Here is a 14,025-nt window from a genome sequence, read left to right as displayed (position 1 = left end):
GACGATACAATTCATTACTGTTAACATTAAGATGAAATTATAGATAATTAATATATTAACCTAAATTTATAACAAATATTTCAGTTCAAAAAAATCTCCTTATTAAGAAATATTACTATTATATTCTTTTTTATATACAATATATTATATTACTTTACCTACAGTTGTAAATTGTATTAAAATACAATAATTTTAAAAGGGTGGTATTTATGTATGTACGTACATAGTACTTACAAATATCTTATTTTTCTAGTTTCATTTAGAATAATTAATAACTAATTGTCATGCAATATAAATTCGGATGGTTGAAAATAAGAAAAAAGAAAGTTATGTTTTATTGGAGTCTACAAGTAAAATAATTCTTGTGAAGATACATGGCGGAACCGTAGAACTATGTATGTATGTATATGTTGGTATTCCCTATGTTGCCAAGTTTTCCTCTACCTGCGTGTTCAATTCCGAAATGTTTTGTATGGTGATGTATATATACAATAACAAAATCAATAATGCTGAATTTCTAAAACAAAAAATTGTATTCTTGTAAACTTTATTCTATTTCAAACTTTATAAGTGCTATTTCAAATTTTAATATGAACATTTTACTTATATTGAATTAATTATTTTTCTGCTTATATCTTTTGTTCATTTATAAAAATGTGTCATAATAAGATGAAAAAATATAACATGCTTTAAACTATTTAAATGATTGATAAGTAATGTAGAAGAAAAACTTCATTATTTTAAAGTTAGAAGTTTTTCCATTAATAACCTTGAACAAGTTGGTGCAGTTCTATTAAGCAGAGCCTTCATTGAAATCTTTATCTTTTTCTATCCCTGCTACGCACGCAATGAGCATAACTTGAACAAACCTTACCAGAGAAGGTTCGAGCTTAGAAAGTTGTGCGCAACTCGCAGTGAAACCAGATTTGTGGGAGGAGATGCTGGAGAGGGAGGAGTAGTCAGGGATGTTGGGTCAACGTACGTATCCAAGTATCCCCTTTCTCCTTGCATCAAGTTAGACCACTACTATATCGTGGTGAACTCGTCTTCTCCATAAAGACGATTACCTTTCTGCGCATACTATCATGACTGCGGCGCATACTATGTACTAGGAGTTGCCAACTAAAGGACGAGAAGTTCGTGGTAGGGATGAAATCAATAGTCAAGTATTCCGCGGAATGAGAATGTCAACTTATATTTAACCATTCAACTGCTTGCTTGAGTTTTATTCATCGTAAACAAAGCAACAAAAATAGTTGAGAGTGAACCGCCAATGTAACAACAACTATTCTTATTTTTTGAGATAAAATACATATTAAAGATAGTGTACAACTGTGTAAACAACGATTCATGAATGTAATTCCTGACTATTTCGAGGTCACATTACTCAACATAGATACGAATGTATTACAAAAAATTAATGCCACAGACTATTAAGTAAATATAAAAATCTATAAAGTCGCAATCATTTAATGCCCATAATAGAATAGTATGGAATTCTATTCGAATTAAATATAGAATTTTAAGCTCGAGTTGTTTGAGTATCTGTAGAAAACAGTACAGAACCTACTACGATCAATAGATGCCAGATTCGGTCGTTTTCGACATGTTCCGTTAAGTTCCCCTACTATATTCATTCCTGTTGGCCTCCAACCATTTCTGCCACGCCTTGTTCACATGTATTTTCCCGGCAAAACCGGTTATTTCAGGCATTCTTCTTGGTTCACGCTTTTCCATAGAAAAACTACACGTAAAAACGTTTCCCTACCATCACATCAATATTAAACCTTGACTTTCCATTCGATCGAAGAAGACAAATTTGAAATTTGAAACATACGATATGCATATATAATATCAGATCATAATGTACGACACATACAAAATGTATAGACACACAAAGTATGTTTAAAAATAATAAATTGTTTTTATATACTGTGTACATCTGTAGTAAATTACAACCATATTTTAAAGTAGTAAGATGTGTACGAATAGATTTAAGTACACATATTCTTACGTAATATATGTTTAAATTGTATAATTTTAATATAAAAAGTGGTAGTAATAATATTGATACGATTTTCCTGAAACCAACAAAAATCAATAATCACTAGATGTGGATGAAAACTGTCATCGCTACACTACAGAATTTAGGCACAATGGTTGATGGATAGTAATTGGAAGTTAACGTTGACGAGAATTTGCTGGAGAATGGTATGGATTAAGAAGGGACAGCGTGGAACATTGAAAGGATAACAGACGGAGACAGTAGTAGTTAGAAAGAGAGAAATAACAAAAAAGAGAAAATAAGAGAATCAGTTAATGAAAAAGGAAGGGAAAGAGATGGCCTGTTAGTAGGAATTGAGAGGAAAAGTAGGGAGGGGTAGAAAATGGGAGAGAAGAAAAGAGTTTCACAGTGATGTTCGAGTTGCGCTTGCGTCGACAATACTTGCTATGAACGGATTGGCTCCCTACTCATACTTGAGTGCATGTTAGGTTGACTTAATTTCAATTCGGGCTCCTTCTCTGCTTCTCCCTACCATTTTCAGTTCCAACATATATTTCGGTTGGTTTCTTTTGTTTTATTGGGTTTTACACGAAGGGCGTACAAGATGTTGCAATACACGCTTACTTTATATATCTTGAATAAGTAGAAACATGAAAGAGAATGAGTCTTTTTTATCTTTGATAAGGAAGATATGACAGTGTGGAGGTAAAAAAATCAAGAAAGAGAAGAGAAAAGGGGAAAGGCATAGGGAGGGAGGAGAGGAAGTGGATAAAGGTGGTGGTTGGTGTGCAGTGGAGGAGAAGTTAGATACACAAAGATACGAAACGTCAAGAGGAGAAGAGAGAAAAGGAGAGGAGAAGAGAGGAGAGGGAAGCGCTCAGCGTTTGCAGCGATCGGCGCACGCTACCCCGCGCGCGCGCGCGCGCGTGTTCTTACAAAACAACGCATCTGAACACTCTGAACCCGTCGCTGAACGCGCTTCAACAGTTCGGCACGAATTCACATTGAGTTGATTATTCTGACGGACGCGCGGATTTCATCGCGTCGCCGCCATATTGGCGGCTCGATATAACACGTACTAATAATAAGTTCAGATTGGTTACGGTAGGCATCGTAGTTGACGCGCCGATTTTACCGTCGTTGAATGTCGCTACTACAAATGTGCCATAAACAGCGCAGTGATCATGTCATAGTCATAATATTGGCCGTCATACTTAACTATATGTAACAAATCGGATAAAAACTTCATCGACTAAACATAAATGGAACTACGTGTTTTTTCTCCACTTAATTATATACATTGAATAAATCGTGATTTCATTTCTTCTTTTGAAACGATACATGTAATATCGACACCGGGTCGGTTGTCATTAATTAAAAGCAAATATAATACTTTTTACTTATATGTATATACATATATATTTAGTTAACAAAATACTTATTTGATACACGTTGAAAGTTTATCTCGTGTTCAGTTGACATTATTACCATTTATATCTTAAAATATAATCGTAAACATTAACCAACATCTCTCCATAAGTATAAATAAAAATAAATTTTGTAAGGAATCATTTTTACGACAATCAGATTAATTTTCTCAGTGACTAAAGATTCTGTGAACTGTTTATTACTGCAAATTAGAATATGTGGATTTTGTTGATTTATAAATATTATCGACGTATTTAGTTGCCAGTAAATAACTATCTAAATCAAGATTGATCATTGTTAATGACTTCATGACAATTTGCGTTGTTAATAACAATGCCTGTAAGTATGATATACAATAATAATCAACCATAATTGTAATGTTGTTATTAAAAAAACTTTAATAACGATTATACTATACAATAACAAGGAAAATAAATGATTAATTTACAGAGTGGAAATGAGCAATTCATTGGATCAAGACTTTGAGGAATTTAGATTTTCAGACCAAAGCAAAATTCGTAAAGACGATGCAGTGGATGATTTACAAAAATTTGGTATGTTTTAAATGGTTAAACAAATGATATACATAAATGTAATATACACAAGAAATAGTATTAACTGTAGGTTAGTTTCTACAGATTACTTTCTTGAAAATTAACATTTTAGTGGAATATCCTCATTCCATTAGATGCACTTTTTTTGAAGAAAGCAATATATTTCACTTAAGATATTGCTATAATAGATTAATGTTTCTAATACTGTGTTACTAATTTATGGTTGTCTTTGCAAACCTATTTTGCAAAGTTTCTCTAGCCAAATCATAACATTGTTATAAAAATGTGGATAAAAATACTATGTGTTTTATTTAATAAAACTTTTTTTTTACTTTAAAGTGTACTTTGAGCAAATTTTATGGATTTGTACTTTATAAGCAAATGGTATTAATGAAAATTTGTATTCTAAACTCTTGAGGAGAGGTTAGGATTCTGTTACTGCTGTATAATAATTGGATAAATTTGGAGGTTTTTGTTATTTGTTATTGATGTTCCGTTAACAAAATTATTTGGTATAATTTACATTTTTTTATTTAATTGCAATAAATCACAAACTGATATCCTTTCCTTAACTAGAGTTATGGTGATAAAATTTGTAAAACGTAATTTTATTACCTTTTTAGCCCGTTTGTATAATTGAAAATGTCCCATTGATTATATATGTACCTTAATAAATAACATTATCATAAATTGCTATAACTATTTAAGACCGGTAAAAAGCAATTTATGTACGTTTGCAATGGTATCAGATGAAATGCGTTTTGATACGATGTATATCGCGGCGGGAACGTTGCGCTAATATGAAGTGAACCAATGATGTTCGTTCTTTAGCTGGTATCGATTGGAGAATCCCGTTTTCAATTCTCGGCAAAAGCTGAGGCAATTATCTCGCTTGCGCTAGGTAGTCTGCTGCTGCAACCATTTTGCGTGAACACTTGCTGTTGCTGCATATACATCGGCATCGATTGTTTACATCCGTTGTAACACGGGGAATGCGCGTTGATGATAGTGAGTGAACCTTTGAAATAAACATGTTTGAATATAATCGACGTATAGTTCTTAGATATATCCAACGGGAAATTATATCAGTTTAGAGGATTTGATAATAGCTATGAAAGCGCGGCAAATTATTTAATCCTTACTTTTCTCAGTCTTTTAATTAAAAAGGTGATTGGACACATCCAGTTTTTTTTTTTAGATATTCGTCTTCAAGTACGTTTTTCGTAAAGTAATACAATTGACAGATGTAATTGGAAAATTATTATATGAATGTATTGTAATTATTGGGGTTTTCTTTTTTCAGATAAACACATAGACAATCAAAGCACGATATTTTCCTTACGACTTCCATTATTTAACTGTGAAGTCTGTAAAAAACAATTTGTAACAAAAAAGCAATTGCGTACTCACATTCATACACATTTAGGAAGACCACGTATAGTTTTAAGAAGGGTTACTTTGAAAAGTATCAAGAAAAAAAATAGCAATACATACTGGCTAGATCCAGAAAAGAAGGGTTCTTTGAAATTAACATTAAAAAAACAGAATTTCAACGATCCTCTGAAACTTAAACTCAAAAAGTCATCAAAATCGGAAGATTTTACTGTTGTGAAAAGCAACATTAATCTGGGAATTGAAAATTACAATCACAGAGACGTGGCTGGAGCAACAGAGAATGATCAAAGACATGAAAAAGATACAGAAAGTTCGATTAATCAGCCGTTTGAAAACGTGATGGTAGAACAACAGGTACGTTATACTTATAAATATGAGAAATGTTAATTGATGTAATTCTATGGAAAATATTATTAGGATGAATATGGAAGCATTAAGTTCAATGCCAACGAACATAATCCATTGGAGGAAAATGATAGACCATCCATAGATGTCAATGAAAGTGATTCAGGTGTAGGAAGTGATATGGCAAATCCATCTGAAAAGGAAGATCAAAATGTTGATGACCTACAAAATACAGATCAATATGATAATTCGGATAAAAGACTCTCTGAAACAGAAGATCATGAAGAATCAGATGCATTGGAAGCAACATGTAGAGAAACAATTGAAAACCTCAAGAAACTTGGTGAACAATCTGGGTAATATTGTGTATTTAAAAATAATCCTCGAATGAGAAATATCCTTACTATAACTCATTATTTAACATTTTAGATGTAGATCTATGAGTCGATTAATTGATAATGCAGGCATTGAAGAGGATGATGATAGAGGTCATGAATCAAACATGATACATGATTTAGCAGAGAATCCAACTATTAATATTATTTCAAAGTCTTCTACGTTTTCAAACCATACAGCAGATTGTACAACAGTGTGTTCTGAAGATGAAGATAAACCTGAAGAATCAACAGAAAACACAACTGGTTTTAATTGGAATCAACTGTCAACTAATTTATCGAATAAGAATAATGTGAATTCTAAAGAAAATGAAGAAAATGCGGGTGATAATAATATTGAGAATGCTGGGTCCCTTTTACAAAATTTGATCGAGCACCAAAGACATAATCAAAATGAAACCTTATCGAATAATTTACCTTCGGAAACCGAATACGTTTCGCTTGAAAAGTTAGCTGAGACCGTTAGTACTTGTCGCGTTTGCAACGAAAAGTTCAAAGATATTGCTCATTTAGATGAGCATCGGAGCAAAGCTGGACATTATCAATGCAATATTCCGGAATGTATAAATCTTATTTTTCATTCACTATTGGAAGTCTCCATGCATAAAGCTCAAATGCACGGAACGCCCCTTTCTCCGAGCGTGAGCCAATTGTCCCCTCATTTAAATACGAGTTCACCTCATTTGAATCAAAATTCACCCCATTTGAGCCAAGCATCTCCGCAATTAAATACACATTCACCTCATGCAGTATCAATGGAATCTGCAAATACAACAAACTCACAACAAATAAATAGGAATTCTCCTTTAACTTCACCTCATCAAACAAATTCACCTACATATAACGCAGTAGCTAGTGCTGGGCAGCAAATAATATCACCTGTGAATTTTGAACAACTACCCGCACCTGTTCAACAACTAGCTCAACAAGTACAACGTATGCCACTTCCGCAAACGCAAATGCCTCCAAGTCTTCCACCAGGTGCTAATACAATGATCCCTGGCCCAAATTACTTTGTACAACCATCAGGAAGACCACCGTTGTATAGAGTTCCTGGTCCACAGGGCATGCATTATCCTCCTCATATAACACACCTATATCCGCAGTATGGGCCAGGTCCATATCCGCAAATGACAGCACCGCCACAAATGCATCCACAATTGCCTCAGCAAATTTCACGTGGAAGGTATCCTACTCTTGCACAAAATAGTCGGCAAGTACTGTTGATGAAATAATCGTTAAAGCATGTAATATGTTTCTAATCAAAGTTAACAAGATATGAAACAAGATGCGAAACATGATGAATTCTCTTTCAAATAAATTATTAAGCAGTTTAATTTGCATTGTATGTATTGCAGGGCACCGCGGATTCCACAAACGGGATCAACACCGCGGCAACGTATGAAACGTCCTATGCAACAATCAATGCAAGTGCAGCAGAATAACTCTGCAATAAAACAACGACGGATGGATGTTTTATTACCAGATAGAAATGAAGATGCAGATTGTCATGTTATTGCACAGCAAAAAAGAAATGACGGTCTGCCTGTTATACAAAATGTTCAAGGTGCTACAACTCAACAAACAAATAGAAATGATTCCACTATACATCTTACGGATTCTATAACTCTTAGTGTTAGACAACCAGGTACTTTTAACACTTGATTATATATTTCTTCCTTAATGTATATTTTACTGTATGTAATTTATGTATTTAATTCTAAATACCTCTTCTAAGATTAGTTTCGATATTAGAAATAAGATTTTATATTTTTATCATTCTTCTATGTTTGTTTTTCTAAATTTACTTTTATGTTTGTTTGATTATATGTTCTGAAAGAAAACTTAACTATTCGTGGAAGAGGTGCATTACAAGAATAAAAAAAACATATTTTACTAATCTAAAGGTTCCGCTCCAGCTCAAGTGCAGAACACATCAGGTGCTGGGGGCAAGAAGTCTGATGCAAAGGCTGTGGCTAATGTTCTGGCAGCCAGAGGTATTACTGTTACTCCAGCAGCAAATAAAAATAAATCAAGTGAACAAAACAAACAGCAGATACTTCCCCAGCAACAGAGGACTACATCTTCACAGCAGCCTTTAAATGTTACAGCGCTCACTCTGAATTCTGCTATTTCTATCATACCAGCTAGTTCACAAAAAAAACAGCAAGATCAGGGTCAATTTGCTGTTCCCCACAATAAACAAAACAAGCCAGCTGTGAACGAAGTGGAAAGACCTCCGAGACCTCCCACCGTAGATTTAACGCAAGATACTCCACCACAAATGCCAGTAGTTAGACGTGGAAGACCTCCACGGTAAGATAAATTAAGGGAAGATTCTTTCACATTTATTGATAACATAATATTCTTCATTGTTACAGAGCATTATTAACTTGTCAAGTGTGTGATAAAAATTTCCAGAATCAGGAAATGTTAACTCAACACATGGCTACCCATCGTGCACCAAGTAAATTACTTCACAAGTAAGTATACTTTTAACAATAATGTAGGGTAGAAATTTCCTAGATAATAATTATAATACTATTATATATATAATGATAATGTTTGGTACTAGGTGTAATCTTTGTCCTGCCCAATACCCAACAGCTCAAGCGCTAACAACGCACAAACAAGCGTATCATAAAGAAGTAGACACAGTAGCACAAAATGGTGGTGCGGAATTAGCATTACCGGTCGTAGATTTGAAATCTCCCCATGTGTTGAATCGTTTATCAAATCTTGGTATACAGAGCTACATCCCGTTGTCACAACTAAGTGCTCAAACGGGCGGGTATTTTGGATTACCTATAATTACAATAGACGGTGCACGAAATCCTAATACTTGTAATTTAGGTGCGCTTGGTGCTACATCTATTCTAAGTTTGGGTCCCCTTAAACATTTGTCAAACAGGTAACTGTGGACAATTTTACATTTGATCTATGTTTTTTGTGCAATGTTTTTCTGCCTTTCTATAATTTTCAACAATAAGAGTTGCTTATTATGAATATTACTGCATTGCTTATTTACTGCAAAAAACTTGCTTTTATTCTTTCCATTTTCTAGATAAATTAGATGGCACAAATTCGATTTATTTAAGAATTTTACATGATAATGAATTCGACATTTTTTAGTTTATCTGTGTTATTCTTCGTTATTTCGGACAGTTTTACAGTTTTTATTTTGTTTATATTACTAATTTTAGTTTATGTAATTCTAAAGCAATACAGTATTTGTAACGAAAGCTGAAGAGGTGTTTGTGTTAATTTAGAGTAATGTAAAAGAAGATTTGACATACACAATCATTATGTGAAGATAGTGTATATGTACATCATATAGTATATTATGAGAAAGTTGTGAGATTCAAGTTGCGCGTAAATCATCGCCATTATTAGTATATTTTTTTTTTTAAATGATTGGAAACTCATCAAATGTATTCTTCAGAAGTAATTTTTCGAAGATACAATCTACATGGATAAACAATAGTTCCAAACGTAGTGCCACTCATTAATGTATCAGAAGTCATTGATAAAGTTATACAAACATATTAAATTATTAGACCCCTGCTGCTTAAAATTAGAAAAAAGCAACTCGTTAAGATTAATGAAAAATCACATTGGTTTTATTCAACAAAAATATCATTCATTTGAATGAATACTAGAAACTATCGTTGTGTGATCTTGTATCACTTACGATATGTGATACACTATTTTAAATCTGATATTGGGAACATTAACATATACATTATGAAAATTACGAGGGTACCTAATTACTAGATTCGTTCATCTAAGGAATTATCCTGGATATTTTAACCGATTTTTCAGGCAGTAAGTAGTTGTATTATACAGTGTTGTTAAATCACGTCCGTGTTTTGAATGAAAGAGTTATAAATTATAAAACCTACAGAGTTAATACAATGAAACTATAAGAGTTAATTATTTTTTTGTCAAACGATTTCGTTCAAACGATATTCGTACACACTATTGAGATGTAATACCGATTGTAAATATATTTTTTAAAAAGGATTACAGTTAAAGCATACGCTTGTTTGTACTTGAAACTTGAAACTCTATAAAAATACCATATAGTAGTTGCGTAAGTGATACTTAAACAGCGAACATTTATTCTTATGAAATCATGAGCGATCTTTATTTATTGTCATTCCTATCCAAACATTATTGTATGTAAATAATTATCATTTTTTGTGTACTGTGTATATTTTTAAATAAGTGATCCGTTCCGTTTAAATTATAAAAAACGAAAACGATTACTAAAACGCGCAAGAACTGATTTAAAATAATATTGTATATATTTGTATGATAATAAAAAAGTAAAGCATATATATATATATACATATATGATAATTTTAATAAAATCTAATTAGTTATATAGCTAATAATGGGGCATTATATTGTTCTAAGTTTACAATAAAGAATATAAGTTTAAACAAATTTTATTCTTAAATGATTCATGAAATTTCAAAATTCATTCTCATTATTAACTGCTTTGAAAAATAGTATTCCAGAACTAATGGAGGATATGGAATTATCCTATTATAATTTTAAATAAACAGAACAAAATAAATCTTTTAGGAGACATGCTAGTATATATGAATGATTTAATATACATTCCTTCCCATTTTATTTCCAGTTAATACATATTTATAAATATTTATTCATGTTTTGTATAAAGTAAAGAAATTCAAATATACTGAATGTATTACTAACTCTATTACTAAATGTACTACTATATTTGTTGAAATGTTTATTCTTGACAAGTTTAAATATTACAAGATGTTTAGATTTATCTAAATAATATATTTAATTAATATAGATTTATTTTTATTAATCAAATATCATGTTTCCACTTAATTAATATTATTTAAAAACAATTACTGTAAAAACCTTTTAATTATATTATTATACATCCGAATGCAATAAATAGTAATTATATTGTTATATGAATTAATACGAAGATATATTAAAAAGAGTGAGGAAGTAAATATAATTTGTATCATAAAACTATGATTTGATTTTATTTCCGGTTGAAATTTTTTACCGCAGTTTTAAGAAACGTCGCCAAGGAGTGTCTTAATTGTTGTCTCAAATTGTAATTATATTTTTCTTTATTTTGCAATCGATAATTTCATATTTTATTTATCTGTTAGTACTTATTGTTTTTTATGATATGCGTTATAATTTGTATAAATTACTACTTTTTTAATTTTATCTATTTTAATGTTATGTTGTAACGTTTAATATAATTACAAATAATCGCGTATGTGAATTATGTTTTCAAATTATAATTTCATGTTTCAATAATTTAAATGTTTATCTTAACATATTTTTAACATATTTTTGTTCTCAATGTCTTAAATAATTTATAATCAGTGATATGTATCTTAAAAAAGAGGGAAGTTTAAAGATTTTAATGTAAAAACATGTGTGTTAGTGTGGATTCACATATGCGCTGCATAATTGCGACGTTCTGTCATTCAATGTCTAAGCTGCGCATGAAACATAGTTCTTTTTATAGATAATCTAATAGTTTCATTTCACAAAGTTTATGCTCATTGTAATTGAATTTTTTGTGTTTCGAATGCCTTGTCATCTTCTATTTATCAGTAATTAATAATTTTCGAATGGTATCGTAACCTGTATTCTGGTTTCTCTATCGCCAATTTTTGGATTCACTTTTTTATCACATAATATTACCATCATCTAATTTTCTATTTGACAGAAGCTTATTCCTTCTTATTGCAGATATTTTCTTCGCGTTAGTTTGAAAATTTCGTTATGAGTGCTACATTAAGCTCAAGAGCTGAACAATATTTCTACAGTATAAATCCCTTGGCACAAAGGATAGGAGAAGATATAACTGCAACTAAGGAAGCTTATGAAGGCCTATGGAACACATTAAGCATAGCAGAACGGAATCAAGCAATTAATGAAACTATCATTCAACCAGAGGTTGCATTAAAATATACTTTGAAAAAACATGAGCTCACTAGAGAATTACCCGAATGGTATCCAAAACTACGCATACAGACAGGAATGAAATATGTTATCGATGAAACTGGTTCTGTAAGTACTATTTATAAGTTTATAGTAATATTATGTCATAAACTATATATTTTTTGTTTTAATATACAAATGTCAATTAATGTCGGACTACCATAAATATCTAATACTTTGAGTGTAAAATATTTTACTATTTATGACTTAATATATATGCGATAAAGTTCAAAATATTAAGTTAAGACTCCTTAGCTAAAGCAAATTTTCTTTACTATGATATTGTAGACATTGCGATGGCGTGATGAGCATTCAGCTCCATTTTCATTCATGACTCAGTCACAGATGAATCTTAGTATAATAGATTCAACAGAGGATGCAAAATCAAAATTAATAAGAACTCAATTTGGAGAGTTACCACATTTCTCAAGCCCAGCGAAATCACACAGAAACAATTCAAACTCTCTTAACGATGCTTATACTGCATCTCATACTGTTAACCGCTTCCAATCTGATTGTTTTTCAAGTAATATCTTTGAGAATGAGCAGTGTAGCAGTTTGTTGAAAGGCAATGTTGATAACGATCATTCTGAAAGTATATTTGCTAAACTGATGAACAAAACGTCTTTATTAAAATTACAAAACAATTTGGCAGATGATATGGAAAGTTTAGTCAGGGAAAGGGACTCAGATACTGATAAAAGTCAAACAAATACATTAGTGGTTATGTCACGTACAAAATCAAGTGACATTAATGAGTCAACAGCGCTATTAGAGACTCCTAGTTCTTACAGTAGTTTTCAATCTTCTCAATTGAATCAGGAAGAAGAAGAAAGGACTATACCAAAAACTGGTTTTGAATTTCTTGATAATTGGTAGATATATCGTGATACATACGAGATACTAAATACGTTTACGTTTAAATTGCTACATACTATTACTAATTATTAATGTAAGTTTACGTTAAATCGCGTTTGTACAATTTTAGTTCCTAGAACGGTAATGCCATGACGGTATTAATCAACATTTCTTTAGATAATATTCATTTTTTAAGGTACATTTCTAGATATTTTCTAATGTCACTTATGATCTCAAATTGCGATGCATTTGCGAATTAACTTTGCTATGAAATATGTATTGGTTGCGAATTTGTGAGCTTAACCAGGGATAATGTACGGATAATGTACGCATATTCGATACAGCAGAGTTTCTGTGCAATTTATGTAAATTCTCTATCGCTATAATGAAGAGGCCTTTTTTTACATCTAAATACTACATGCAGAAATTTCGACATATATCTACTGATATACGAAAAGAAAGAAAATAATCAGAGACATCGAGAAAAACACTTTACAAGGATTTAACGCTTCGATATTTGTATTTTCATTTATAGAAATTTTTATGATTTTATATTGCATGTATCTTTTTAAGATAATCATTGAATTTCATTATCTGACCACGAAAGGTCGTTGTCAGTTATATAAAGAATATTTAATGAAAGACTGAAGAGGCTATCTCATTTCATTTTTACTATGTTCATATTCGATAAGATTCGCCATTAACTGGTTTCTCAACCGTACGATGATACATTTTATATAGACTATTCAGACTATTCAATGGTTAAATATGTAGTCCTCTATAGTAATAACGATAATTTAGAATAATTGATGTTACTTGCTCTCTTCTTGTTCTTCTGTGTCGTGAGAGATGAATTAACGAACAGAATAAATCACGTGTATGTGTCTGCGTGAAACGGGTTGTGCTTGCATGTTTAGTAACTGAAAAATATCAAGTCATTTTTTATTGAAATATACATACATCTATGTATATTATACAGTATTTTAGAAGCATTTATTGTAATATTTAAATACATTCATTCATGTAATATGGT

The 14,025-nt window shown here is 31.4% G+C and overlaps 2 protein-coding genes across 2 annotated transcripts; both read left to right on the top strand.

The window, feature by feature from the left end:
- The first annotated feature begins 2,764 nt into the window (after nucleotides 1-2,764).
- On the top strand, nucleotides 2,765-12,101 carry LOC100651475. The gene is made up of 10 exons (XM_020864192.2): nucleotides 2,765-3,772; nucleotides 3,884-3,987; nucleotides 5,291-5,736; nucleotides 5,800-6,083; nucleotides 6,157-7,335; nucleotides 7,481-7,770; nucleotides 8,030-8,438; nucleotides 8,504-8,605; nucleotides 8,698-9,033; nucleotides 11,883-12,101. Exons 2-10 carry the CDS (start codon nucleotides 3,891-3,893, stop codon nucleotides 11,917-11,919), a joined length of 3,180 nt encoding a protein of 1,059 aa, XP_020719851.2. The 5' UTR covers nucleotides 2,765-3,772; nucleotides 3,884-3,890; the 3' UTR covers nucleotides 11,920-12,101.
- LOC100651272 (uncharacterized protein C1orf198 homolog) lies at nucleotides 11,916-14,021 on the top strand. Its single transcript, XM_048407357.1, has 2 exons — nucleotides 11,916-12,203; nucleotides 12,423-14,021. Exons 1-2 carry the CDS (start codon nucleotides 11,916-11,918, stop codon nucleotides 13,011-13,013), a joined length of 879 nt encoding a protein of 292 aa, XP_048263314.1. The 3' UTR covers nucleotides 13,014-14,021.
- The last annotated feature ends 4 nt before the right edge of the window (nucleotides 14,022-14,025 follow it).

The sequence above is a fragment of the Bombus terrestris genome, chromosome 1 (assembly GCF_910591885.1).
Source record: "Bombus terrestris chromosome 1, iyBomTerr1.2, whole genome shotgun sequence".
NCBI classification, from domain to species: domain Eukaryota; kingdom Metazoa; phylum Arthropoda; class Insecta; order Hymenoptera; family Apidae; genus Bombus; species Bombus terrestris.
Note: the sequence above shows the minus strand (reverse complement) of the source record. Positions and strands in the feature narration are given on the sequence as shown.

Bases quoted from the DNA above. Each gene is read 5' to 3' on its own strand.
- LOC100651475 (XM_020864192.2), top strand. From the start codon at position 3,891: ATGAGCAATTCATTGGATCAAGACTTTGAGGAATTTAGATTTTCAGAC. The intron at 3,988-5,290 runs GTATGTTTTAAA...TTCTTTTTTCAG, and splicing joins GGATGATTTACAAAAATTTG to ATAAACACATAGACAATCAA. The intron at 9,034-11,882 runs GTAACTGTGGAC...TTCTTATTGCAG, and splicing joins CTTAAACATTTGTCAAACAG to ATATTTTCTTCGCGTTAGTT.
- LOC100651272 (XM_048407357.1), top strand. From the start codon at position 11,916: ATGAGTGCTACATTAAGCTCAAGAGCTGAACAATATTTCTACAGTATA. The intron at 12,204-12,422 runs GTAAGTACTATT...ATGATATTGTAG, and splicing joins TTATCGATGAAACTGGTTCT to ACATTGCGATGGCGTGATGA.